The sequence below is a fragment of the Dendrobates tinctorius genome, unplaced genomic scaffold (genome assembly GCF_039654945.1).
Source record: "Dendrobates tinctorius isolate UK_male_01 unplaced genomic scaffold, ASM3965494v1 ptg000017l, whole genome shotgun sequence".
In the NCBI taxonomy this organism is placed as follows: domain Eukaryota; kingdom Metazoa; phylum Chordata; class Amphibia; order Anura; family Dendrobatidae; genus Dendrobates; species Dendrobates tinctorius.
Window position 1 is genome coordinate 11351706 of NW_027361685.1, and position 27141 is coordinate 11378846.

At 44.9% G+C, this 27141-nt stretch overlaps 1 protein-coding gene across 1 annotated transcript in view; it reads right to left on the bottom strand.

Annotated features, from left to right (window-relative positions):
• The window catches only part of LOC141082441 (uncharacterized), a 44200-nt gene that overhangs the window by 11691 nt on the left and 5368 nt on the right, over positions 1-27141 (bottom strand). The window contains 1 exon segment of the mRNA XM_073566382.1: positions 24223-25820. Coding sequence (XP_073422483.1) covers positions 24223-25820 — 1598 coding nt within the window.

Sequence of the window (27141 nt, forward strand, 5' to 3'; positions counted from 1 at the left end):
GTATACCCCAGCTTCGGTCACAGACACCTGTGTACACTGTATACACCCAGCTTCGGTCGCAGACGCCTGTGTACACTGTATTCACCCGTATACCCCCAGCTTCGGTCACAGACCCCTCTGTGTACACTGCATACACCTGTATACCCCAGCTTCAGTCACAGACCCCTGTGTATGCTCTATATACCCATATACCCCCAGCTTTGGTCACAGACCCCATGTCTCTCACACTGTAGAACTGATGCCAGACACACGGTGAAACTGCGGTCGTCCGTCTCTCATCTCTCGCACTTATACTGATAACATAAGATGGAGTCAGACAAACCCTCCTACAAAATGGAAGACCAAAGTCATTACTACAGGACTGTGTGAGAAAGGGATTTATTCTACAAGAAACGCTGGGGCCACAAAAGAGGGAATCCGGGCCCCGTGGCTGGATACTCCGGGCCCCCAGCGTGTTAGGACCAGACGGGGTCTTTGTCCCTGGAGCTTCTCTACTCGGGATAATGAGACTCTGATCTTGGTCATCCGTATGGACAATGGAAATGGAATTACAAAGCTTCTCATAGACTTTCCATGTTAAGCACGGACGGCACATGTACAGCACACGGATGGCACATGTACAGCACACGGACGGCACACGGACAGCACACGGACGGCTCATGTACAGCACACGGACAGCACATTTACGGCACACGGGCGGCACATGTACAACACACGGACGGCACACGGACAGCACACGGACGGCTCATGTACAGCACACGGACAGCACATTTACGGCACACGGGCGGCACATGTATGGCACACGGACAGCACATGTACAACACATGGACGGCACACGTACGGCACACAGACGGCACATGTACAGCACACGGACGGCTTATGTACGGCACACGGACGGCACACGTACGGCACACGTACAGCACACGGATGGCACATGTACAGCACACGGATGGCACATGTACAGCACATGGATGGCACATGTACAGCACACGGATGGCACGTTTACACGGACCCATAGACTTGTATTGGCCCTTTGTCATCTGTGCTGCTGGGGAAACACAGACATGAGAGCAGCACCATAAGTCAAATAGGGGACACGTGGCATCTGTGATAAACATGATAGGTCGTGTGAAGGGGCCGTACAGTCACATAATATAAGGTGAAGCCACAAGACCCCTGCAGCTCAGTGCTGAGACTGATGGAGACCCCCACAGCCACAAGACCCTGGCAGCCTATTGCTAAGACTGATGGAGACTGCCAAAGCCACAAGACCACTGCAGCCTAGTCCTAAAACTGACAGAGACTCCAGGAGCCACAAGACCACTGCAGCCCAGTGCTGAGACTGACGGAGACTGCCCGAGCCACAAGACCACTGCAGCCCAGTGCTAAGACTGCCAGAGACCCCCGGGGCCACAAGACCACTGCAGCCCAGTGCTGAGACTAGCAGAGACCCCCGGAGCCACAAGACCCCTGGAGCCTAGTGCTGAGACTGGCAGAGACCCCCGGAGCCACAAGACCACTGCAGCCCAGTGCGGAGACTGGCAGAGACCCCCGGAGCATCAGTGCTGGAGCCGTGGGGGATTTATCAGTTCATGCTAATTATTTTTACATTCTCAGAAATCCCCTGTTGTGTCTGTTCACACTCACCATTGTTGCTGTGGATTGATCTACAGTGTTGGCAGGAAATTTTCTGCTTTTTTGCAGCCTTTTCACTTGCATTTTTGTGTCCCATTCATTTGAACAGGGAAAAAAATGATGCAGAAATGCTGAAAGACGACAGCAACAGATTTATAAAAAAAAAAAGTGACGGTGTCCATGTCTGGCCGGTGTCCTTGTCTGGCCGGTGTCCGTGTCTGGCCGCTGTCTGTGTCTGGCCGCTGTCCGTGTCTAGCCGGTGTCTGTGTCTGGCCGCTGTCCGTGTCTGGCCGGTGTCCGTGTCTGGCTGCTGTAAGTATCTGGCCGGTGTCCGTGTCTGGCCGCTGTCCGTGTCTGGCTGCTGTCCGTGTCTGGCCGCTGTCCGTGTCTGGCTGCTGTACGTGTCTGGCCGGTGTCTGTGTCTGGCCGCTGTCCGTGTCTGGCCGGTGTCCGTGTCTGGCTGCTGTACGTGTCTGGCTGGTGTCCGTGTCTGGCCGGTGTCCGTGTCTGGCCGCTGTCCGTGTCTGGCCGGAGTCCGTGTCTGGCTGCTGTACATGTCTGGCCGGCGTCCGTGTCTGGTCGGTTTACGTGTCTGGCCGACATCCGTGTCTGGCTGCTCTCCGTCTCTGTCCGCTGTCCATGTCTGGCCGGTGTCCGTGTCTGGCTGCTGTCCGTGTCTGGCTGCTGTCCGTGTCTGGCTGCTGTCCGTGTCTGGCTGCTGTCCGTGCCTGGCTGCTGTCCGTGCCTGGCTGCTGTCCGTGCCTGGCTGCTGTCCGTGTCTGGCTGCTGTCCATGCCTGGCTGCTGTCCGTGTCTGGCCGCTGTCCGTGTCTGGCTGGTGTCTGTGTGAATTTGTTTTTTTTCTGAAATTGACTGATTTATTTCCTTAGGCCGGGTGCACACGATCAGGAATTGGCAGCGCTTTGGACGCAGCACATGTCCGCTGCCGGCTATTGAACATAGGTGACTCCACATGTGATCACTGAACCGTGCGGATTCACTGCATCCAATACATTGTACGGGTGAGGTTTATCACATCTCCAAAAGATAAATAGACATGTTGTGATCTGGAAAGACGCGCCCCATGTCCGTCTCTAAAGATAGGGAATGTAGATTGTGAGCCTCATTGGGGACAATGCCACTAATGTCTGTAAAGCGCTGTGGAATTAATAGCGCTATATAAATGAGTAAAAATAAATATATAAACTGCGGGGGCTCTGGCCTTCCACAAAATGTCGGCAGAGCCCCCGCAGCACCATACACCCACAGCGACACTACACCTATTATTGCGACTAGAGATGAGCGACTTTGCCTTTTTTCGGGTCGAGTCGGGTTTCGCGAAACCCGACTTTCTCAAAAGTCGGGTCGAGTGAGATCGGCCGACTAACGGAAAAAGTCGGGTTTCGTTCAGACTGAAACACGAAACCCAATGTAAGTCAATGGGGAAGAAAAGTCGGGAGTGAGAAAAAGACAGGAAACACACCTACAGTGCCCATTTGAATGCCAAAACCATAAATTCTTATTCCTGAAGCTTGTCACCCTTTATTTACTTCATAATACAAGTTACGCATTGAAAAATGGGGGTTATTTGGTTAAAGTTGCGGGGGGGGTAGGGCTGGCTCCAGGTTTTCATGTGCCCTGGGCCAAAGAGCGTCCCTTTAACACATACCACAACTCATGATGCTCTGATACGGCAGAGAAATAGTGGTATAGTACAATGAAAAATACTTCACTTTTTACATCTCATGACTGATATCCATTTAAAATTCTCCAATAGCTCCAAAAGTGGACAGTATATTACTCCATACAGTATTATGGCCACCGCATAGTGCGCTATACAGAGTAATGAGGCCCATCTATTTCTCCCTACAGAATCATTGATCCCATATAATGTTTGAAACAGTATATGATGAGCTCCACATAATGCTACAGTATATGTTGGTCCACATGGATGAAGCTCCACTGTCTTATGGGCCCAAATAATGCTCCATACATAATGGACCCTATTTCTAATGCTCTAGTGTATAATGGGCCCTGGACATGCTGCTCCAGTGTCTGATGTCCACCTTTGAAATGTTCCAGTGTATGGTGGGCCCCATCTATCATTCTCCAGAGTATAGTGCTCCCCAAAAATAGCAGTCCCAACATTGAAAACAATGAAATAAGTCTCCTCGCTATGGAATCCCTGTACTAGTCAGGACTCCTTGTCGTCCCCATCTTCCATCCCACTGCACTTGGCTGTTTAGGCAGAGGGCATACAGACGTGATGTCATTGCGCTCTCTGATCAGAATATCAGTGTCAGGAAACGCGGAAGACGTCATGGCGGTGGAGCAGGGAGAGGTAAGTATTTCAACCTTGCAAGTGCTGTGATCCTGAGCAAGCAGGGGGGGCCCACTCGTTGGCGATGGCACTGGCACAGGGCCCCTGATAGTACGGCGGTGTTTCTGACGGCAGGTGGGCTGAACCTGTACTTTCATCTGCAGCTTCCTCTTTGTCACCGTGTAAGGTGGAACATTATATGAGAAGTGTAACCTGAGTTTCATCAGGGTCAGATTCAGGCTGTGTAGAGTGCGAGGGGAATGTAGTGGTCTGGGTCAATGTACCAGCAGAATCATTGAGCAGTGGCTGGGCATCAGTGCACTTGTGGCGCCCCCAGGAGTATGGTCGCCACAGTGGCATAACCTTCCTCCTAGGGAGTGTGATGTCATGCTTGGGAGCAACGAAGGATCTCTCTAGCAGGTTAACTGACTGGGCGGCATGATTCCCATGACTCACGACCCTCCAAACAGCGTCCATGAAGGCAACATTTTTGTTTGACGTGGCCAGTATGGTTGCAAAGCTGAACCTTAAAGGAATGTCCAGAAGGGCACCACCAGGAGTGGAGCCTGCGGCGTAATTGGACTCAACACGGGCAACCTCAACCATCCAGCAACCGAAAAGATGCACGCATTGCAAGCTTAATTCCGTTAACAAACGAGACTCCGTCCTGCCCACGCGGTCCGCGTCCAGCTTACTAGAGGGACACGCGAGGCTCTGGCACGCGAGATTGGCCAATAACTGGTGTGTCAAGGCCTTACATGTCCGTGGCTGCATGCGCGCTACACCGAAAGGGCCAGCGTGTGTCGCTTACAGGTGCAGATAACCCGCTGAACACCGTTAGTGATGGGGATCTGGGATGACAATTATTACCCGCGAACGATGATTTCCCAGTAAGTGCAGGTCAACCGCTGTTCCGGAATTAGGCCTAACCATCATTCCTGAAAAAAGGAAAAACTTATGTGTGCAAACCACAGCTGCTGTAGCTTGCATAACAGCTCGCCAGCCGTTCTCAGGCACAGTATGGATTACACGTGACTGCACAAAGGTGAGAAAGGGTACCGTATCACCGGATAACATGTATGGATAGCATAGTTTACACATTAAAAATATATGTCTATACATCAGGAGGCTGGCTCAGACGGTGTCAGGCCCAGTATGGATTTGACAGCCCAGACTACACAGCGGAGGAGCAGGGAGAGGTAAAGATTGCAAATGCTGGGGCCCTGGCCAAGCACGGGTGGCCCACTCGTGGGCGTCGGTACTGGCACTGGGCCCCTCATAGTAAGGCGGTGTGTCTGACGGTGGGTGTGCACCACCACCGTCAGAGACACTTGATTGCACTATGTGGGACCCTGTGCCAGTGCCCGCACCCAAGAGTCGGCCTACCCACCTGTCAAGGGCAACGGCACTCGCACGGTTGCGTGCGCTTGCTGGTGAACCCGACCATGGGGGGGGGCAGCCCAGTTAGGGAGGTTTACAAAGTGGCATATGCTGATGTTGGACATTCAGCTGATGCAAAAGGCGAAATTGGTCAAGTCACAGGAAGAGGAGGACCAAAGCAAGCCATTTTTCTGTCAACCTATGTGTCATCAGGGGAAGGTGGGACAAAATCCTTGGAAACCCATGCATGGTTCATTTCAATGAAGGTTAGATCATCCACATTTTGGGTTGACAGACGGGTCCTTTTTTCTGTCAGGATTGATCCAGCAGCACTGAAGACTCTTTCCGATAGCACACTTGCAGCTGGGCAAGCGAGCTCCTGTAACGCGTATTGTGCCAATTCAGGCCAGGTGTCCAGTTTAGCGGCCCAATAGTCAAAGGGGAATGACCTGTGTGGGAGAACATCGACCTGGGAGGAAAAGTAGTTTGTAACCATAGTTGACAAGTGCTGTCTCCTGTCACTTTCCATCGATGCAGTATTACCAGTCGTTTGAGCGGGACTTGAAAAATCACTCCACAACATGGTCATGAAACCCCTTTCTCCAACGCCACTTCTGATGTTTGAACCACCAACACCTCTTCCAAGCTGCCTCCGGCCCCTATGGCTTGTGTGACAAACATCACCGCTGCTGTGTGCTGGGAATGCCTCAACCAACCTGTTTACCAGAGTTGCTTGTTTGTTAGCCAATATTAGGTCAAGGTTCTCCTGTGGCATGATGTTTTGGAATTTGCCTTTATAGCGTGGATCGAGGATGCTGGCCAACCAGTAGTCATCATCGTTCATCATTTTGGCAATATGGGGATCCCTTTTTAGGATCGGCAAGGCATAATCTGACATGTGGGCCAATGTTCCTGGTGTCAATGATGCAGTGCGACTGCATGGTGGAGGAGCACTTTCTGGCAAATCCACATCCCTCCAGTCACGCACAAACCCTGTGCCAGCCCTTGCCACGCCAACATTTTCTCTGGACACACGAGAAGCATCCTCCTCCCCTAAATAATCATCCCCATCATCACCCTCCTCCTCCTCTTCCTCCTCCACCTCATCCAGGAGAGGTCCCGGAGCAGACAATGGCTGACTGTCAGCAAGGATTCCCCCCTCCTCTTCCTCCTTGTCAACCTCGGCTGCAGACGCCTGCTCCTTAATGTGCGTCAAAGTTTGCATGAGCAGACGCATATGTGGGATGCTCATGCTTATGATGGCGTCGTCTGCGCTTACCAGCCGTGTGCATTCCTCAAAACACTGAAGGACTTTACAGAGGTCTTTCAGCTTTGACCACTGCACACCGGTCAACTCCATGTCTGCCCTCAAAGTGCCTGTCCAGGTATCCTCCCACAAATGCATTACAGCCTGCCTCTGTTCGCACAGCCGCTCAACCATGTGCAGGGTGGAGTTCCACCTTGTAACGTTGATAATTAGACAGTTTGAGGCCTTGCACGCTGTGCTCTTTTGACCATCTGGCCAAGCTGTCCTGCAATTTTTTGGGTTTTTGTAACCCGTTTTTGGACTGCTCCGGGCCTGCCAGATAACAACTGTTGCAATGTTGATGCCTGCTACGGATGCTCCTCCTCATCCTCCTCTTCTGAGCTATTGGCAGCGGCACACTCTAACCCCAATGGATGCCAATCTGGGTCAACAACTGGGTCATCCATCACCTCCTCTTCAATGTCATGTGCACCTTCCTCTGTGTCACCGTGTATGGTGGTATAGTATGCGCGAAGGGGCACCTGAGTTTCATCTGGATCAGATTCTGGCTCAGTACACAGCGAGGACAATGTAGTGCTGTGAGTGAATGTACCAGCAGAATCATCTATCAGTGGCTGTGCATCAGTGCACTCCATGTCAGATTCATCTTTGCCTGGGTAATTCACGATTTGACTTGATAACCCAGGGATGGTATGTGAAAACAGCTCCATGGAGTAATCTGTAGTGTGGCCTGCCGCATCCTTCAATTTTGGTAGGGGTGAAGGACACAAGGAAAGGTGTGGTTCATGACCATGAGCCTCCAATGACGAATCACTGCTTTTATTTTTTAAAACTTCAGAAGAGGAGGCAATAGAGCTGGAGGCTGAGTCAGCAATGTAAGCCAAAACTTGTTCTTGAAGCTCCGGCTTTAGAAGCGGTTTACCTACTCCCAGAAAAGGGAGCCTTCGAGGCCTTGTGGAGTCAGACGATGACGCAACCTCAACACCTCCTGCATTAAGTGCTATTTTGCTTTTGCCACTACCAGCAGATCCACCACCACCACCATCATTACCAGCTGCCAACCCCCGCCCACTTCCACGGACTCTTCCACCACACTTCCTCATTTTTTGGAAAAATTTACCTAATTTCCACCAACTCTCTAGTACTGTAAAACAAGGTACAAGGTGTATATAGTAGAGGGGAGAATTGGAATGTCTCTACACTTCAGGACACTGTTGGATTCAGTAAGGCCTTGTTTATTTAACACCACAATGTGAAAGGCAGATTCTCTATGCTGTTTGAAAGGTGTATGGAGGACTGTGGAGAATTGGAATCTGTCTACACTTCAGGACACTGTTGGATTCAGTCAGGCCCTGTTTATTTAACACCGCAATGTGACAGGCAGATTCTCTATGCTGTTAGAAAGGTGTATGGAGGACTGTGGAGAATTGGAATCTATCTACACTTCAGGACACTGTTGGATTCAGTCAGGCCCTGTTTATTTAACACCGCAATGTGAAAGGCAGATTCTCTATGCTGTTAGAAAGGTGTATGGAGGACTGTGGAGAATTGGAATCTATCTACACTTCAGGACACTGTTGGATTCAGTCAGGCCCTGTTTATTTAACACCGCAATGTGAAAGGCAGATTCTCTATGCTGTTAGAAAGGTGTATGGAGGACTGTGGAGAATTGGAATCTATCTACAGTCATGGCCAAAAGTTTTGAGAATGCTACAAATATTAATTTTTACAAAGTCTACTGCTTCAGTTTTTCTAATGGCAATTTGCATATACTCCAGAATGTCAAAGAGTGATCAGCTTTACAGCAATTACTTGCAAAGTCAATAATGGCTAAGAAAATGAACTTTAACCCCCAAAACACATTTCAACATCATTGCATTCCTGCCTTAAAAGGAGCAGCTAACATTGTTTTAGTGATTGTTCCATTAACACAGGTGTGGGTGTTGATGAGGACAGAGCTGGCGATCAGTCATGATTAAGTAAGAATGACACCACTGGACACTTTAAAAGGAGGCTGGTGCTTGGTACCATTGTTTCTCTTCAGTTAACCATGGTTATCTCTAAAGAAACACGTGCAGCCATCATTGCTCTGCACAAAAATGGCCTAACAGGGAAGAGTATCGCAGCTACAAAGATTGCACCTCAGTCAACAATCTATCGCATCATCAAGAACTTCAAGGAGAGAGCTTCCATTGTTGCCTTAAAGGCTCCTGGGCGCCCAAGAAGGACCAGCAAATGCCAGGACCGTATCTTAAAACTGTTTCAGCTGCGGGATCGGACTACCAGCAGTGCCGAGCTAGCTCAGCAATGGCAGCAGGCTGGTGTGAGTGCTTCTGCATGCACTGTGAGGCGGAGACTCTTTGAGCATGGCCTGGTTTCAAGGAGGGCAGCAAAGAAGCCACTTCTCTCCATAAAAAACATCAGGGACCGACTGATATTCTGCAAAAGGTACAGGGAGTGGACTGCTGAGGACTGGGGTAAAGTCATTTTCTCAGATGAATCCCCTTTTCGAATATTTGGGACATCTGGAAAACAGCTTATTAGAAGAAGAGGTGAGCGCTACCACCAGTCTTGTCTCATGCCAACTGCTAAGCATCCTGAAACGATTCATGTGTGGGGTTGCTTCTCAGCCAAGGGAATCGGCTCACTCACAGTCTTGCCTAAAAACACAGCCATGAATAAAGAATGGTACCAGAATGTCCTCCAAGAGCAACTTCTCCCAACCGTCCAAGAGCAGTTTGGCGCCCAACAATGCCATTTCCAGCATGATGGAGCACCTTGCCATAAAGCAAAGGTGATCACTAAATGGCTCATGTAACACAATATAGAGATTTTGGGTCCATGGCCTGGAAACTCCCCACATCTTAATCCCATTGAGAACTTGTGGGCAATCATCAAGAGACGGGTGGACAAATAAAATCCAACAAATTCTGGCAAAATGCAAGCATTGCTTATGCAAGAATGGACAGCTATCAGTCAGGATTTGGTCCAGAAGTTGGTTAAGAGCATGCCAGGGAGAATTGCAGAGGTCCTGAAGAAGAAGGGTCAACACTGCAAATATTGACTTGCTGCATTAACTCATTCTAACTGTCAATATAACCTTTTGGCACTCATAATATGATTGCAATTATATTTCTGTATGTGATGTAAACATCAGACAAACACAAATAAAAACCAGAGGGCAACAGATCATGTGAAAATTTAATTTTGGTGTCATTCTCAAAACTTTTGGCCATGACTGCACACTTCAGGACACTGTTGGATTCAGTCAGGCCCTGTTTATTTAACACCGCAATGTGAAAGGCAGATTCTCTATGCTGTTAGAAAGGTGGTCGTGATAACAGTCGTTACACGGTACTGAGAGAGGAGCGTACACGTACACCACTGTACGGTGTATGTAAAATTGTCAAGCTCCGTGTTTTTGGATACGGACTGACGCACGCTGTCTCTCTCTAGTTTTGAATGTAATCAAACAGCAAATATACTATACTGTTTGAAAAATGGACAAAACTATAAGGTGTAGGTCTGTAAGAACGGACAAACTCCTCGACTTTTCCTTACAGAGTCACACACGTATCTAGCTTCAATGTTGGCCGTGACAACAGCCGTTACACGGTACTGAGAGAGGAGCGTGCACGTACACCGCGGTACGGTGTATGTAAAATTGTCAAGCTCCGTGTTTTTGGATACGGACTGACGCACGCTGTCTCTCTCTAGTTTTGAATGTAATCAAACAGCAAATATACTATACTGTTTGAAAAATGGACAAAACTATAAGGTGTAGGTCTGTAAGAACGGACAAACTCCTCGGCTTTTCCTTACAGAGTCACACACGTATCTAGCTTCAATGTTGGCAGTGATAACAGCCGTTACACGGTACTGAGGAGCGTGCACGTACACCGCGGTACGGTGTATGTAAAATTGTCAAGCTCCGTGTTTTTGGATACGGACTGACGCGCGCTGTCTCTCTCTAGTTTTGAATCTAATCAAACAGCAAATATACTATACTGTTTGAAAAACTGACAAAACTATAAGGTGTAGGTCTGTAAGAACAGACAAACTCCTCGGCTTTTCCTTACAGAGTCACACACGTATCTAGCTTCAATGTTGACCGTGACAACAGCCGTTACACGGTACAGTGTGAGGAGCGTACACCGCTGTACGGTGTGTGAAAAATGAACGCTCAGTAACTCACAAGGACAAAACAATAAAATCTGGATTGCTTTGAAAAAAGCAGTTTGCTCAGCAGTGTGCACACAGCAATGCAGCTACCAGGGAACCTTAAAAGGCAGCATAATAACCAACAGAGCTGATGCACCAAGATATAGCCTCCCCTTGCACTGCACAGTGATTGGTGTGTTGTACAGGCAAAATCGCTAGCAGCAGAATCAGTTTTTGGTATCTTCTTCCCTGCCTAACGCTCTTCCTACAGAATCAGCAGCAGCAGCTCTCCCTATTCTGAGATCAGCATGAGTAACATGGCGGTCGGCGTCCCCACCCTTTTATACCCCCTGTGACGCCCCACAAAGCAAGCCAATCACTTGCATGCCCTTCTCCAAGATGGTGGTGACCGCTGCCTATGTCATCACGTTGCCCACAGTGTCCGTTCTTCCTGATTGGCTGCAAAAAGGGCGCTCAAGCATCATGTGAAACGCGACTTTGGCGATAAAGTCGCCGACCTCGTGGCCGACCTCACGCTGGGGTCGGGTTTCGCTTGATGAAACCCGACTTTGGCGAAAGTCGGCGACTTTTGAATTTTTTCGACCCGTTTCGCTCAACTCTAATGGCGACACTACAATTACAGGATGATATATGCAGCACATATACACAGATACACACTATACATGTACACACATTATTTATGCTTTATAAATATAGAAACATACACTATATGCTGTATATACAGTACACACATACTGTGTATATAAGCACATATATACAGTATATACACACAGAAACATTCAGTTTATATACAGTATATACAGTATGCTCACATACATATACAGTTTATATATTTACACAATATAGTGCACACATGCAGTATACAAATATAATATACATACTATATACTGTATGTACATGTATATACATATTATATATAAACTCACATGCACCAGATATACACAATCATACTATATCCTGTATATATGCACACACATACTATATACACATATACAGGCACACAGTATACTGCACATGTACACACACAGATACACATATGCATGTATACTTACCAGGTTCTGTGGTTTCACTTGTACAGATCCTTTCCCAGGACAGTGCTTTACAAGCAGCCATGATGAGTACTCAGGAGGAGATGACACAGACACACAGGGTGGCAGGCATCTTCATGGCTCTGCTCTGATCTCTGCTGTGCTGTAATCGGCCCCTTCCCACTCACTCTCAACTTCTAACCTGACTGTAGGGAGAAAGAGAGAAGGGGGCTGGAGGGGGGTTTGGGAGAGACGCTCTGGGACTACAGGGGATGCACAGCGTTATTCACTGCTGTACACCCTCTACTATAGAGCGAAATTGGGATTTATATCATTGTAACCGGTTGTTGTATTGTTTACTGGTTTTTATTTTTTTTATTATTTTTCTCACAATGTTTGTATAAGAAAAACAAAATGTTAGTAATTCTTTGTTTTGTTCAATAAAAATTATCTGATTGAAAAAAGAAAGACGATTTAGTTGTTAATAGATGAAACGTATAGAAAATACCAAGATCACATGAGAAGGTACTCGTACGAATCCACAGATAAATGTGGTCTCTCATTGGCAAGGAGGTTATATCCATGCATGCAAGGGACATACGTATGTATCCAAAATAAAGAAAATAAAGCTGAGGCATGTTGTTGCTGTTATAGCTCGCTCTATAATATCCATGGATAATACCACGACATGCCACCTAATATTCTGGAAAGACAAACTGACAAATATATTATGGACGCTGCTCTTCCTTCCTTACAGACCCCTGAGCAGGAGGAACTAGACAAAGCTGTCACTCAGGAAGAGATCGGAGAGGCCATTAAATCATACCCTATCGGGAAGAACCCTGGGCCAGATGGAGGCAATAATAGATTTTATAAGAGGTTTGCACCCCAGTTATTACCATTTTAGGAGAAGTGTTCAGTAATATCTCAGAAGACTCCCTCTCTGCCCCTTAATTACTTGAGGCTGACATAACATTGTTTTTGAAAGCCTGGAGAAGAACCAAATGTCTGCCCTAATTTTCATCCAATATCACTAATTACTGTAGATGTGAAAATATTCTCTAAAGTGATTACAGCCCGGCTCTCCCACTACCTGCCCCCAATTGTTACCGACCATCAGGTTGGCTTTATTAAGGACAGAGAAGCTCGTGAGAAAACATTGTTATTAATGTCAAATGCGGAAACCCCGGGGATCCCAATGTGCCTTGTTTCTGCCGACACTGAAGAAGCGTTGGACATAGTGCCCGGACTTTCTTCAAGATCACTCTATGACATATTGGGTTGGGACTTTTCTTGTTATGTATCATTCTCTCCTTATACACTGACCCTAAACTGATAATTAGGGGAGACGGCCTTCTATCCGACACATTATCTATTAATAATGGGACGAGATGTTAAATATTAATAATTTGGTTGTTAATTTCTTATCACACTCAGTTCGGTTCTGGCAATTGCCTTCCACTGACACTGCATGTGCTATTTTAGCAAATGGTAAATGTCAACTCCACTACATATGTAAGATTAGCTCATGGTAAAAGGTCAACTCCATATGTGGAGATCACGTGCTTTGAAAGATGTATATTTAAGGTGGGGGCTTACTCTAGAGGTCGCTGTTGCTCCCTCCCCATCTTGAGACACAGACGCGAAGATGTCATCTCTGCACGTACATAGCATTGAATGGACAGACAGCTGATATGTAACTTTACTACGTAAGAAGCCTAAGAGAGACAGACGCCATTTGCCATGTGAGATCCCAGAGAGGAAGAATACATGTTGCTTTGCTATGAACTAATGGACAATCTCTCTTTCACCTATTTTTTATGTTTTTCTGTAATAGTTATTTCTCTGATGGAAGAATTCAAATAAACCACTACATTTTTATCTGGTAACTAGTCCTGAGTATTATACAAGAATACGCATTTTTTACATTGGCGAGCCAGCCAGGATCTGAATTTTTGTACTTTTTTTGCGGATTTCCCTCAACTTGCCCAAAAGGGGGATTGAACTTTGCTAACGTCAGTCATATGTGCAAGTTATGAGGAACTCCACTACTCACAAGAATCAGACAGAACCTAGAAGTGAGGACTAAGAATTGCCAGATGGATTGAGAAGTACTACAAGTGCCAGACGTGCTGAAGCCAGACGTGTGAAGACAAGAGCCCAGCGTTGTCCATCAAAGGAACGACAAGCTGAGATATTTCAAGGTAAGAAATATGGATGTCATTACTTGTTATTCTAAGCAGAGTAAATTGAAATTTAAGTCTGTAGATGAGTCTAATTCAGAAGTATTATGGCTCAGCTTATATGCAGAATGTGAAGTGGAAAATCTAAAGATAGATACTAAGCTTTTCAATAGAGAAAGAGAGAGATTAAAAAATATTCTACAAATGGTATATTTCATAGGTCGGTGTCAGAGAAATCCAAAGATGATTGCTGTGTGAAGGAAAATAGTGATGTTCCCGAGATTGGCTGTAAAGTTAGGGAGATTGAACAAGACTGTAATCAAGTGTCTGTAGCAGCCATTCAAGGTGACCTTGCAGACGTGGAACAAGATGGAGGAGGAGACTTCAGATTTGATGTAGAGGATGTACAAGGGAAAGACGGACCACTAAGAATAGACCACTCAGAGGCCCAACTCTGAAGTAAAGTAAGGAAAAATGTGTTAAAAATATGCAAAATCATTCCTGCATGTGATAACAAAATCCATGTTTGTAGAAACTCTGAGGTTTTTGAAAGCTGTGCTGAGAAATTTGATTTAACTAACGAAGAGAAGAATCAGTTGTTCAAAATGTGGATCCCTGTAAATTTTGCTAGGAGATTGACTTTAAAGTTATCTGGTGAAACACATGAGAACTTAAATGATAAAGACAGATTAAAAATTCTGATTTTTTTGTGCATCAAATGAAAATTATCCAGATATTGATATTCTTCAAAAATTAAGGATTGGTCGGAAGGAATGTACCTACACATTCATGTCCATATATGAACGCCTGTATAGAATGCTGAGTGAGAATGTCAAGACACAGTCCCTCATAAAGACTTTTGTAACCAAATTTTGGTTTTTAAATCCTGCATCTCGTGTTATTGCGTCACAAAAAGATTCTTTATTTGAATTTGTAGAACTGTATTTTGTAGTGAAAATTAAAATCTACTCCAGTAATATTTAGAATTATGAATATGATATTAACCTTCTCTTTTATTTTTCCTTAGAATTATCATTTCAAAGCAGGACTTAATCGCGAAAAATTCTCTTACAAGGATTTATGCCTTTATTTACACAGGAAGTTATAATAATTGCATGATTTTATATATTTAACACTTAAATAATATTCCTATAACTAACAATTTAAAATGTGTTCTGTGTGTATGCCTTTACTGCATGGCATGAATGACAACTACAGCATGTGAAATTTGAACTTTGTTCTAATAATAAGTATACCAGTATACCATGTCCTTGTTCTTTAGGAAAAGAATTTTTAAGGAGTCTCAACTTTTGCATATCAAAGGAATTTTTTTTCCTAGGCCTAAAGTTTCAAGTATAGCTATACAACATATATTTATGTCATGTGTATTTGGGGAATTTACCAAGAAATATTAAGATACTAAATGTAATAGTTTACAATGCGCATTGATAATTAGGATAATTTGGGTTAAAATACACTTTCGTATGTGAAATCTGTGGTGTGAACTTATATGTGACACAGTCTGAGTGACAGATGATGCGTGTATGAGCAGCTGCTTAGGAGTAATGTGATACATTTGATGTATGAGACGCCTCGAGGTTCTGTATGAGGAAAAACTTTGTCTTTAGGAGAAATATGCAGATCAGTTAAATTCTTAGAATATTAAGATATAATGAAATATTATCTACACAGCATATATTTCTAGATTTCTTTAGTAATTATTTCTTGATTTAGTTAATTGTGGATAGGTGCAATCGCACATCAAAATGGTTTAAGAAAATCTACATTTAAATTAATTTTTCCAAAGGATAATTTTATGATATTCAAATTAATTTTAATGGTTACACATCTTCAGACAAATAATGGTATAAGCAAGTATAAATTCACATAATTTATAAATTAATTATTTTTCATTTTGGTTTGATAAATGAATTATTTCATAAAAAATATTTTTTGGTATTAAGGGGGAAATATGTTTTTGATCCTGACTTCATCATCACATTAGATTAATACCTCTTCTTCACACATTTTAATAAAAAAGAAATATTAATAAGGTACAATGGTATAAGTATTGGGTATAATAACATTAAGTATTATAAAGAGTCATTTATTTACACTGAGAAGAGTATTACATGCAAAGTTGCATAATTTGGATATTTTGGTAACAAGTTTATGACAATTATGAAATAATCGAGATCATGGAAATATTAAGAGTATATGTTACTGAGGACATAACTACTCTGCATTTGGTATCAATATAAAGGCCTTATTTTTATTCTTGTTTTTCATTTTCAATTTTATTATTCTATTTTTATTTGAATTCCTAAATTTTTATTTTTTCTGTCAATCAAGAAAAAAACCATCAATATTTAATAAAGTAATGTCTAGTATAGAATATTGCTTCATTAAATATAGCGATGATATGGTTCTATTACAAAGGAAAATGTTTCAGTTCTGAATTCTATGCAACAATTCTTTTATTCATTCATTCATTTATATATTCTTATTTTGGTTCATGGCTATACATTCCTACATATTATTAGTATAATAAATATATTCTATTAATAAAGTTGAATAATAAAGATGAAAACACTGGTTACATAAAACACATTGACACCTATGGGTTGAAAAAGGTAATTACACCTATGACATAAAAATGTTCTAACACATGAAGAATATGGATAATAATGTATCATCACTTATTATTGGTTTATTATTGTTTTTGAAATCCATATGTGGTACAAATTCTGATAATAATTATATGGATGTTACTGATTGCTATGGTACGCTGTGATATTATAGGTTAGGAAAATTACCAGGTTTGGTATAGAATAGGGAATGAAGACTTCAAGCAAGAACTGAAATTATGTTAATAAAGACTTTTCATATTTCTAAATTCAATTGATTCTTACCAGTAGCAAGAAGAAAAACACCGCGATCCAGAAGTCCCAGAAGGTAACAAAGCTATGATATCTGAGTAATAGACTGTGTCAATTACAAGTGCAGTATCCACCACTGACAGTCACAAGTGCAGTATCCACCACCGACAGTCACAAGTGCAGTATCCACCACCGACGGCCACAAGTGCAGTATCCACCACCGACGGCCACAAGTGCAGTATCCACCACAGACGGTCACGAGTGCAGTATCCACCACCGACAGTCACGAGTGCAGTATCCACCACCGACGGCCACAAGTGCAGCATCCACCACAGACGGTCACGAGTGCAGTATCCACCACAGACGGTCACGAGTGCAGTATCCACCACCGACGGCCACGAGTGCAGTATCCACCACCGACGGCCACGAGTGCAGTATCCACCACCGACGGCCACGAGTGCAGTATCCACCACCGACGGCCACAAGTGCAGTATCCACCACCGACGGCCACGAGTGCAGTATCCACCACCGACGGCCACAAGTGCAGTATCCACCACCGACGGCCACAAGTGCAGTATCCACCACCGACGGCCACAAGTGCAGTATCCACCACCGACGGCCACAAGTGCAGTATCCACCACCGACAGTCACAAGTGCAGTATCCACCACCGACAGTCACAAGTGCAGTATCCACCACCGACAGTCACAAGTGCAGTATCCACCACCGACAGTCACAAGTGCAGTATCCACCACCGATAGCCACAAGTGCAGTATCCACCACCGACAGTCACAAGTGCAGTATCCACCACTGACAGCCACAAGTGCAGTATCCACCACTGACAGTCACAATTAAGTGTCTAACCTGACAACTAGAGGACGATGATCCTATGATGCTGAGATGAACGGTGTTATCACGTTCTTACCAAGTTCCACCTGAAAAGCTTCAATGAAGGCTGGTGAACAATAAGGTAATTGTCAGGAAGCTACAACCCTGACATATGTCCTGTGCATTAGGACTGAGCAGTGGCGGATTAAGTGGACTATGGGCCCGGGGCTGTTCATAAAACCTGGGCCCCTGTACCCCCCTTCCCACCTGAGCGCTGCGGTCCCCGTGCGGGAATTGACAGCCGTACGGACCGCAGCACTTGGTTTGCTGCGGGTCCATACGGAAAACCCGCCACCATTCCACCACGTGTGGACATGGCCTAAAAAGACGTTGCACATAACCTGTAGGCCTATGGCCAATACGCACAAAATCGCCCAACGTGATCCTGGCCATAGGGGATCCACTTTAATGTCCCCACTTTAATTTGAAGTCCCCTTACTTCATCCATTGCAGTCCCCTATCACCCACTCACTTCATCTGCAGTGCCGCTTCATCATTTGCAGCCCCTTATCCCCCCTTCCATTTCATCATGTGCTGTCCCCTTCCCCCCCAACTTCATGTGCAGCCCCACTCCCCCATCATCATGTGCAGCTAATTTTACCCCCACTTCATGTGCAGTCCCCCTTACCCCCACTTCATGTGCAGTGCCCCTTACCCCCAATTCATCATGTGCAGTCCCCCTTACCCCCAATTCATCATGTGCAGTCCCACTTACCCCTTAATTCATCATGTGCAGTTCCCCTTACCCCCAATTCATCATGTGCAGTCCCACTTACCCCTTAATTCATCATGTGCAGTCACACTTACCCCTTAATTCATCATGTGCAGTCCCACTTACCCCTTAATTCATCATGTGCAGTCCCCCTTATCCCCCACTTCATCATGTGCAGCCCCACTTATCCCCCACTTAATCATGTTCAGCCCCACTCACCCCCTTCATCATATGCAGCCCCACTCACCCCCCCTTCATCATGTGCAGCCCCACTCACCCCCCTTCATCATGTGAAGCCCCCACTCATCCCCCCTTCATCCTGTGAAGCCCCACTCACCCCCTTCATCATGTGAAGCCCCCATTCACCCCCTTCATCCCGTACAACCCCAGTCACCCCCCTTCATCCTGTACAGCCCCACTCACCCCCTTCATCATGTGAAGCCCCCACTCACCCCCTTCATCATGTACAACCCCACTCACCCCCTTCATCATGTCTAGCCCCACTCAACCCCCTTCATCCTGTGTAGCCCCACTCACCCCCTTCATCACGTACAGCCCCCAGTCACCCCCTTCATCATATACAGCTCCAGTCACCCCCTTCATCATATACAGCCCCCAGTCACCCCCCTTCATCATATACAGCCCCCAGTCACCCCCCTTCATCATATACAGCCCCCAGTCACCCCCCTTCATCATATACAGCCCCAGTCACCCCCCCTTCATCATATACAGGCCCCAGTCACCCCCCTTCATCAGATACAGCCCCCAGTCACCCCCTTCATCATATACAGCCCCCAGTCACCCCCCTTCATCATATACAGCCCCCAGTCACCCCCCTTCATCATATACAGCCCCCAGTCACCCCCCTTCATCATATACAGCCCCCAGTCACCCCCCTTCATCAGATACAGGCCCCAGTCACCCCCCTTCATCAGATACAGCCCCCAGTCACCCCCCTTCATCATATACAGCCCCGTCACCCCCCCTTCATCATATACAGCCCCCAGTCACCCCCCTTCATCATATACAGCCCCCAGTCACCCCCCCTTCATCAGATACAGGCCCCAGTCACCCCCCTTCATCATATACAGGCCCCAGTCACCCCCCCTTCATCAGATACAGGCCCCAGTCACCCCCCTTCATTGTGTACAGCCCCCACTCACCCCCTCCCCCATTTAATTCATTTTATAAATAAAAAAAGTTCCCCATACTTACCTCACAGCCGGCTCGCTCCCCAGCAGCGCCTCTGCTTTCAGCATCCTCCGGGACATGTCGGGCGTGCACGATGACGTCATTGCACATGCCCGACATCTGACCCGGAAGTGCAGCCGGAGGGAGCCGGAGCTGAGCAGCCGAAGATGACTGCGACGGCCGTGCACAGCTCCCGGACCCGGCCGGCCCCATAGACTGTGACGCGGGCGGCTGTCTGCTGCCGGCGGCGTCACAGCACAGGGCACGGCCGGCCCTGTACAGGTGCTGGGGGAGTGGCCCGGGGGGGGCATTTGCCTCTCTGCCACCCGGCCCAGCCCGCCCCTGCTCCCTGGGCCCCCAAAAAACCTTGGGCTCGGGGCGACCGCCCCATCCGCCCCTATTAAGATCCGCCACTGGGACTGAGGACTGGTTATGGTGCTATGTTTAGCAAGGAAGAGTCATTTTAACCCTTGCTTTGCTGACCAAAGACATCACAGCTGTTCAAAGACCAGTACCGATGGAGGATTCCAGAATATCCAAGGCGAGCCAATGTAAGCCCAGGTTTTTAAAGGTGACACTGCACAGATATTAAAGCTGCATTTCATCTATAGACTTTGTTATCAACATTTGAATTTATGGACTTTGACTTGACACAACACGATTTCTACAACATCTATATGCTATAGAAAAACTGTGTTTTTTAAAAGAACCAAGAAGACATCAAAATGAAGACCAGATGACATCAGATGATGATGACTGAACCTGAGATGCTTCAATTTAGGTTTAGGGAAGTATAATTATACATATTTTATATGAATATTGTTCACGGCTTACCATAACATGAATTCACATCAATTATGTCATCGAGTACGTATAACAATAATCTGATATTATTATTATTGATATTAAACTATTTTATCAAAGAAGAAGAAAAGAAGAAAGAAGATCTCATTATATTTTGAGGGTTCCAATTAATGTCTGTCTCCCTCAAAAGGGGGAATTGTTAAATATTAATAATCCGTTAATTTCTTATTACACTCAGTTCTGTGCTGAACAGTGCCTTCCGCTGACACTGCATGTGTTATTTTAGCATGTTTAGCTCATGTTAAATGTCAACTCCACTACATATTTAAGTTTAGCTCATGTTAAAGACAACTCCATATGTGGAGATCACATGCTTTGAAAGATGTATATTTAAGGTGGGGGTTTACTCTAGAGGTCGCTGTTGCTCCCTCCCCATCATGAGACACAGACGCGAAGATGTCATCTCTGCACGGACATAGCATTGAATGGACAGACAGCTGAGATGCAACTTTACTACGTAAGAAGCCTAAGAGAGACAGACGCCATTTGCCATGTAAGATCCCAGAGAAAGAATACATGCTATGAACTAATGGACAATCTTTCACCTATTTTTATGTTTTTCTGTAATAATCTTCTTTGATGGAAGAATTCACATAAACCACTACATTTTCATCTGGTAACTAGTCCTAAGTATTTTACAAGAATACGCATTTTTTACAGGCAGAGAGTTCCAGAGTATGGGGGAAGCACGGGAGAAGTCTTGTATGCGGTTGTGGGAAGAAGAGATAAGGGGGGAGTAGAGAAGGAGATCTTGAGATGATGGAAGGTTGCATGCGGGTAGGTACCTAGAGACCATGTCACAGATGTATGGAGGAGACAGGTTGTGGATGGCTTTGTATGTCATGGGTAGGGTTTTGAATTGGAGCCTCTGGGCAATAGGAAGCCAGTGAAGGGCCTGGCATAGGGGGGGGCTGGGGAATAGCGGGGAGACAGGTGGATTAGTCGGGCAGCAGAGTGTAGGATGGACTGGAGCGGAGCCAGAGTGCTAGAGGGGAGCCAGAGAGTAGGAGGTTGCAGTAGTCGACGTGGGAGATGATAAGAGCATGCAGCCCAGCACAGCCTCCAGGTGATATATACATTTGCCTGAATTTTTATATCTACACATGGTTTACACAAATTATATTTTCTTGTCGTAACTCTATACTATTTACCATTAGAAGCTGTGTATTTTTGTAATTGTATGTATACTGTACATGATTAATTACTTTTGTCTCTGTAAAAACAATCCCCTCTCTGACATCGGGCGTAAATGTACTTCCTCCATTTGATGTGGGCTCCGGGGGTGAGCCCACATCTTTTCCGGCACATGTCAGCTGTTTTGAACATCTGCCATTTGCCCCTAACAGCCTCTGACAGCGGCACTTCCAGCAAGATTTCCGGAAATCCCACCATCGGTGACCTCGTCACCGATGGGCTGGCATGACAACCAGAGGTCTCCAGCAGACCTCTATGCTTGGCACTGCCGGAATGCTATGAGCGCCGCCCGCTAGCCAAAACCACATGGACCAGGCATTGTCCTGCTGAACTCCCGCTCTCCTTTTAACATGTTCAAAACGCTACTCAGACAACACAGGGTGAGGATAAAAGTGTGGCAATGCTTTATTGAACTACAAAACAGGCAGATAACACAAAGAACAGTCCCAGCACAGTACCCAAGATGGTGGACATTACAGAGTCTCACCCTCCACTAACCCGCCGGGATAATAGCAGCTGTGACTTCAGACCTTCCAGGGTCGCTACCCCACCTGTGGCACGCACACAGAGAGGAGGTAACAACAAGTGTAGGAAGATGACAGTCCATACAAGGCCAGTTGATCCAAGGATCACAACCTGGCTTCATCTTCCAGGGTCGACTACTCCACCTGTGGCCCGCACACAGAGAGGATGTAACAATAAGTGTAGGAAGATGACAGTCCATTGAGTCCATACAAGGTACAAGGCCAGTTGATCCAAAGACCACAATCTGGCTTCTCCGAACGTATCCATGGTTCAGTGATGGTCAATGGAGCAGATCTGTATTCTTCCAACCGAGGCTGAAAACCCCTAGGTTGTTTCCTATAGAATGATAGGTCCATGTCCCTTGTGAAAATATGGCTGCTGTCCTGTCTCTTGTCCTTTGGATGTATAGATGTCTTGGCAGAATCTCTCTGGCTGTTTCTCTCTCTCAGTCTCTTTATACAGAGGCATGTAACCTATTTTTAGACTTAACAAGTGTCCCTCATTCAGTGTTTACATAAAGGGTAAGAATGGAGATGAGATTATTGCATTACTTGATTATTTAAACTATTTGCATAGTTTTTCCCTCTCTGCTTTAGAAGTCAGCAAACTGGCTCCATAACACAATGCATAATTAGCATATCAGCAAACATCACTAGTGATCAAGGATAAGCGCACAATAAAAGTCAATATTACCGGCTTACACAAGCAAAAGTCTGTTTTCTTGACCAACCAGAAATCAGCACTTAAATTTAAAGCCAACATACAGATAACATTCTATTATTCTTCGTTTGCTAAAAATAGTCGTCTGGTTAATTAAGATACAATGCTGTATGTCTTCACAATGCCAAAAGTAGAAAAAAATGTTTTTAAAAATACTAAAATATAAAAGTTCAAATCACCCCCCTTTCGCCCCTTTCAAAATAAAACAATAAAAAATCAAACATACACATATTTGTTATAGCCGGATTCAGAATCGCCCGATCTATCAATATAAAAAAGAATTAACCCGATCGCTAAATGGCGTAACGAGAAAAAATGTCAAAACCCCAGAATTACTTTTCTTGGTCACCGCAACATTAAAATTCAGTAAAGGACGACCAAAAGATCGTATCTGCACCAAAATGGCATCCATTAAAAAAGTCAGCTTGACATGAAAAATAAGCCTTCACCCAACTTGAAATCATGAAAAATGGAGAAGCGACGGATATCGGAAAATGGCGCAATTCTTTTATACTTTACCTAATAAAGAGGAGTTATTTTTACTGATACAGTGGGTATGGAAAGTATTCAGACCGCTTTAAATTTTTCACTCTTTGTTTCATTGCAGCCATTTGGTAAATTCAAATTCATACTATCTATTCCTGACACTGGAGGGGCTTATAACCTTCCGAAGTATATAGTTTGAGGTCTGGGATCTGCCAATATGTGGCTAGTTTTCTGACTGTTCTGAATAACATGATACATGATTATAGTTTTTTTTTTCGCTTAGTCTCGCTTGAATATAGGTCAATATTAAATAGTCTCTTGATGAGTCGCCTTTGGTGAGGACGATGAAACCCGCAGAAATGAGAGGCTTGGAGAGTGAGTGTGTAAACCTCACCTCACCCTATATACTGAGATGTGGGGTATATGTTTTTTCTATTAGTCACCTTCTGACTAATCTTCAGGGGGTGAATTATGGGTATAGCTTTATATTTGGAATTAATAAAGTTTAGTTTTATCCTTTTGTCAGCAAACATGAGGAATGACAAGAGACAACCCATTTAAGAACATTTAATTTTGGTTAAAACTATTCCAACATTATGAATATAAAAAAAGCTTCTCCCCTATGTGACATCTCTGATGTTTATTAACAGTTGATTTCCAAGTAAAATATTTCCTACATTAAGAAAATGAAAATGGCTTCTCCTCTGTGTGACTGCTCTGATGGCAATCAAGAAGCGCTTCCTGGTTAAAAAATTTCCCACATTAACAGGAAAAAGGCTTCTCCTGTATGTGGGTTCTCTGGTGCTTAACACAATTTGATTTCCTTGTAAAACATTTCCCACATTCTGAACATGAAAAAGGCTTCTCCCCTGTATGAGTTCTATGGTGTTCATCAAGACTCCCTTTCTGGTTAAAACATTTCCCACATTCTAAACATGAAAAAGGCTTCTCTCCTGTGTGAGTTCTCTGGTGTTTAACACAATCTGATTTACTGTTAAAACATTTCCCACATTCTAAACATGAAAAAGGCTTCTCTCCTGTGTGAGTTCTCTGGTGCTTAACACAAGCTGATTTACTGATAAAACATTTCCCACATTCTGAACATGAAACAGGCTTCTCCCCTGTGTGAGTTTTATGGTGTTCATCAAGATTCCTTTTAAATTTAAAACATTTCCCACATTCTGAACATGAAAAAGGCTTCTCTCCTGTGTGGATTCTATGGTGCTTAGCACAAGCTGATTTACTGATAAAACATTTCCCACATTCTGAACATGAAACAGGCTTCTCTCCTGTGTGGATTCTATGGTGCTTAGCACAGGCTGATTTACTGCTAAAACATTTCCCACATTCTGAACATGAAACAGGCTTCATCCCTGTGTGAGTTCTATGGTGTTCATCAAGATTCCTTTTAAGGTTAAAACATTTCCCACATTCTGAACATGAAAAAGGCTTCTCCCCTGTGTGAGTTCTCTGGTGCTTAACACAAACTGATTTATTGATAAAACATTTCCCACATTCTGAACATGAAAAAGGCTTCTCTCCTGTGTGAGTTCTCTGGTGCATAACACAATCTGATTTAGTGTTAAAACATTTCCCACATTCTAAACATGAAAAAGGCTTCTCTCCTGTGTGAGTTCTCTGGTGCATAACACATTCTGATTTAGTGTTAAAACATTTCCCACATTCTGAACAGGAAAAAGGCTTCTCCCCTGTGTGAGTTCTTTGGTGGGTAACAAAATGTGATTTATGTGCAAAACATTTCCCACATTCAGAACAGGAAAAAGGCTTCTCCCCTGTGTGAGTTCTTTGGTGGGTAACAAAATGTGATTTATGTGCAAAACATTTCCCACATTCTAAACATGAAAAAGGCTTCTCTCCTGTGTGGATTCTCTGGTGCTTAACACAAACTGATTTATTGATAAAACATTTCCCACATTCTGAACATGAAACAGGCTTCTCCCCTGTGTGAGTTCTATGGTGTTCATTAAGATTCCCTTTATGATTAAAACATTTCCCACATTCTGAACATGAAAAAGGCTTCTCCCCTGTGTGAATTCTCTGGTGAGTAACAAAATCTGATTTCCGTGTAAAATATTTACCACATTCTGAACATGAAAATGACTTCTTTGCTTTAGGAGCAGTTTGTTTTTTAATGCCTCTTTTGTGACTTTGATTTTCCTTAGTAGTCAGTAAAGAATCAGAAGATGGGACATGTTTCATAGGTTCAGATGACAGATCTTTGCTGTGAATGGATGATGATGTGTCTGGAGTAACGGCATTCATTTCAGGTGTATCTTGTAGGATATCAAGATCATCAGATTTAAAAATTGAAGATGTCAGCTGTCCCTCTGATCTCCTGGTACAGTCATCTAACATAATAAACAATTTTTTTAAATAAAATATCCTTGAGGTTTATATTTTTCAACACTTCTACTTAAAAAATGGCAAGCTATGTAAAAAACTTTATTTACCAAGACAATGACAGTTCACAGTCTAATTGAAAACCTTGTTGGATGAGCCAGTAGTGTGCGGTGTTCAACTGTTTGTTCATTCTGCCTCCCAAATGTATATATATAATTGCCTTAAATTGTCTGTCATCCACTTCCATCTGGATGTCCCCGAATCCCACAATCCACTGCGCCGCACCGGAAGTACGCCGACCGCTATTTTGGTACACCCAAGTGATGCCGCTCAGATCCAGGACGCAGCTGCGATCCCGAATACCCCTGGGATCCCAGCTGCCGCTTATATCCAGGCTGCCACTGTGATCCCTACCGGCGCTGGGATCCCGACCGCTACTCGGATCCCGGCCACCGCTCGGATCCCGGCCATCACTGCGATCATGAGGCTGTTAAAGGGGTGTAACGAGGGGGTATAAAGAGAGGGGTGTAATAAAGGGGGTATAATGAGAGGGTGTAATGAGGGGGGAGTAATGAGAGGGATGCCACTGCCAGACCCCCGCCAGGACCCACTGTCTGACTACATGCGCCGGATCCCACCGCTGCCTCCCCACCCACCTCCATGCAGTCACAGTCACCAGGAAAGACTGCGACTTGAGGCCTGTGCTGGAGATTGGGTGCGGCCACCCTCTGGAAGCGCCGCACACCATCTCCAGCACAGATCGCAAAACAAAGTCTTTCCTGCCAGTTGTGACTGCATGGAAGTGGGTGGGCCGCCACCCCCAGCACCACAAAGCTGCCCCCATCGTGATGTTACTGCCCTCCCGATGCGATAGCATCGGGCACACATCTAGTATCAAATATAAAGAAACCAATCAATGTTATGTAGGCGAAAATAACACCAATTCTCATCTCACAAAAAACAAGTCCTCACTCAGGACCATCATGTGTCAATGGAAAAACAGAGGTTCCCGCACTATTAGTGGCTCAAAGGCTGCTGAAAAGCAACAAGGTTTCCATAAACCAATCCAGCAAAATCCGCTCTCACTTCTGAGTCTTGCAGTGTGCGCAAACAACATTTAGGCTGCGTGCACACGTTGCAGATTTTGCCGCGGATTTTTCCGCACAAAATCCACAGTTCTTGGGAGAAAACTCAGTTGCGTCTTTGATGCCTTTTTGCTGCGGTTTTTCAGGCGGATTTGTATGCGTTTTTGTAAGCTAAATAAAGATATCTTATTTAACAAAAAAAAAAGATTTGTGATGTCATTTCTGTCCAACCTCCTCATTTACA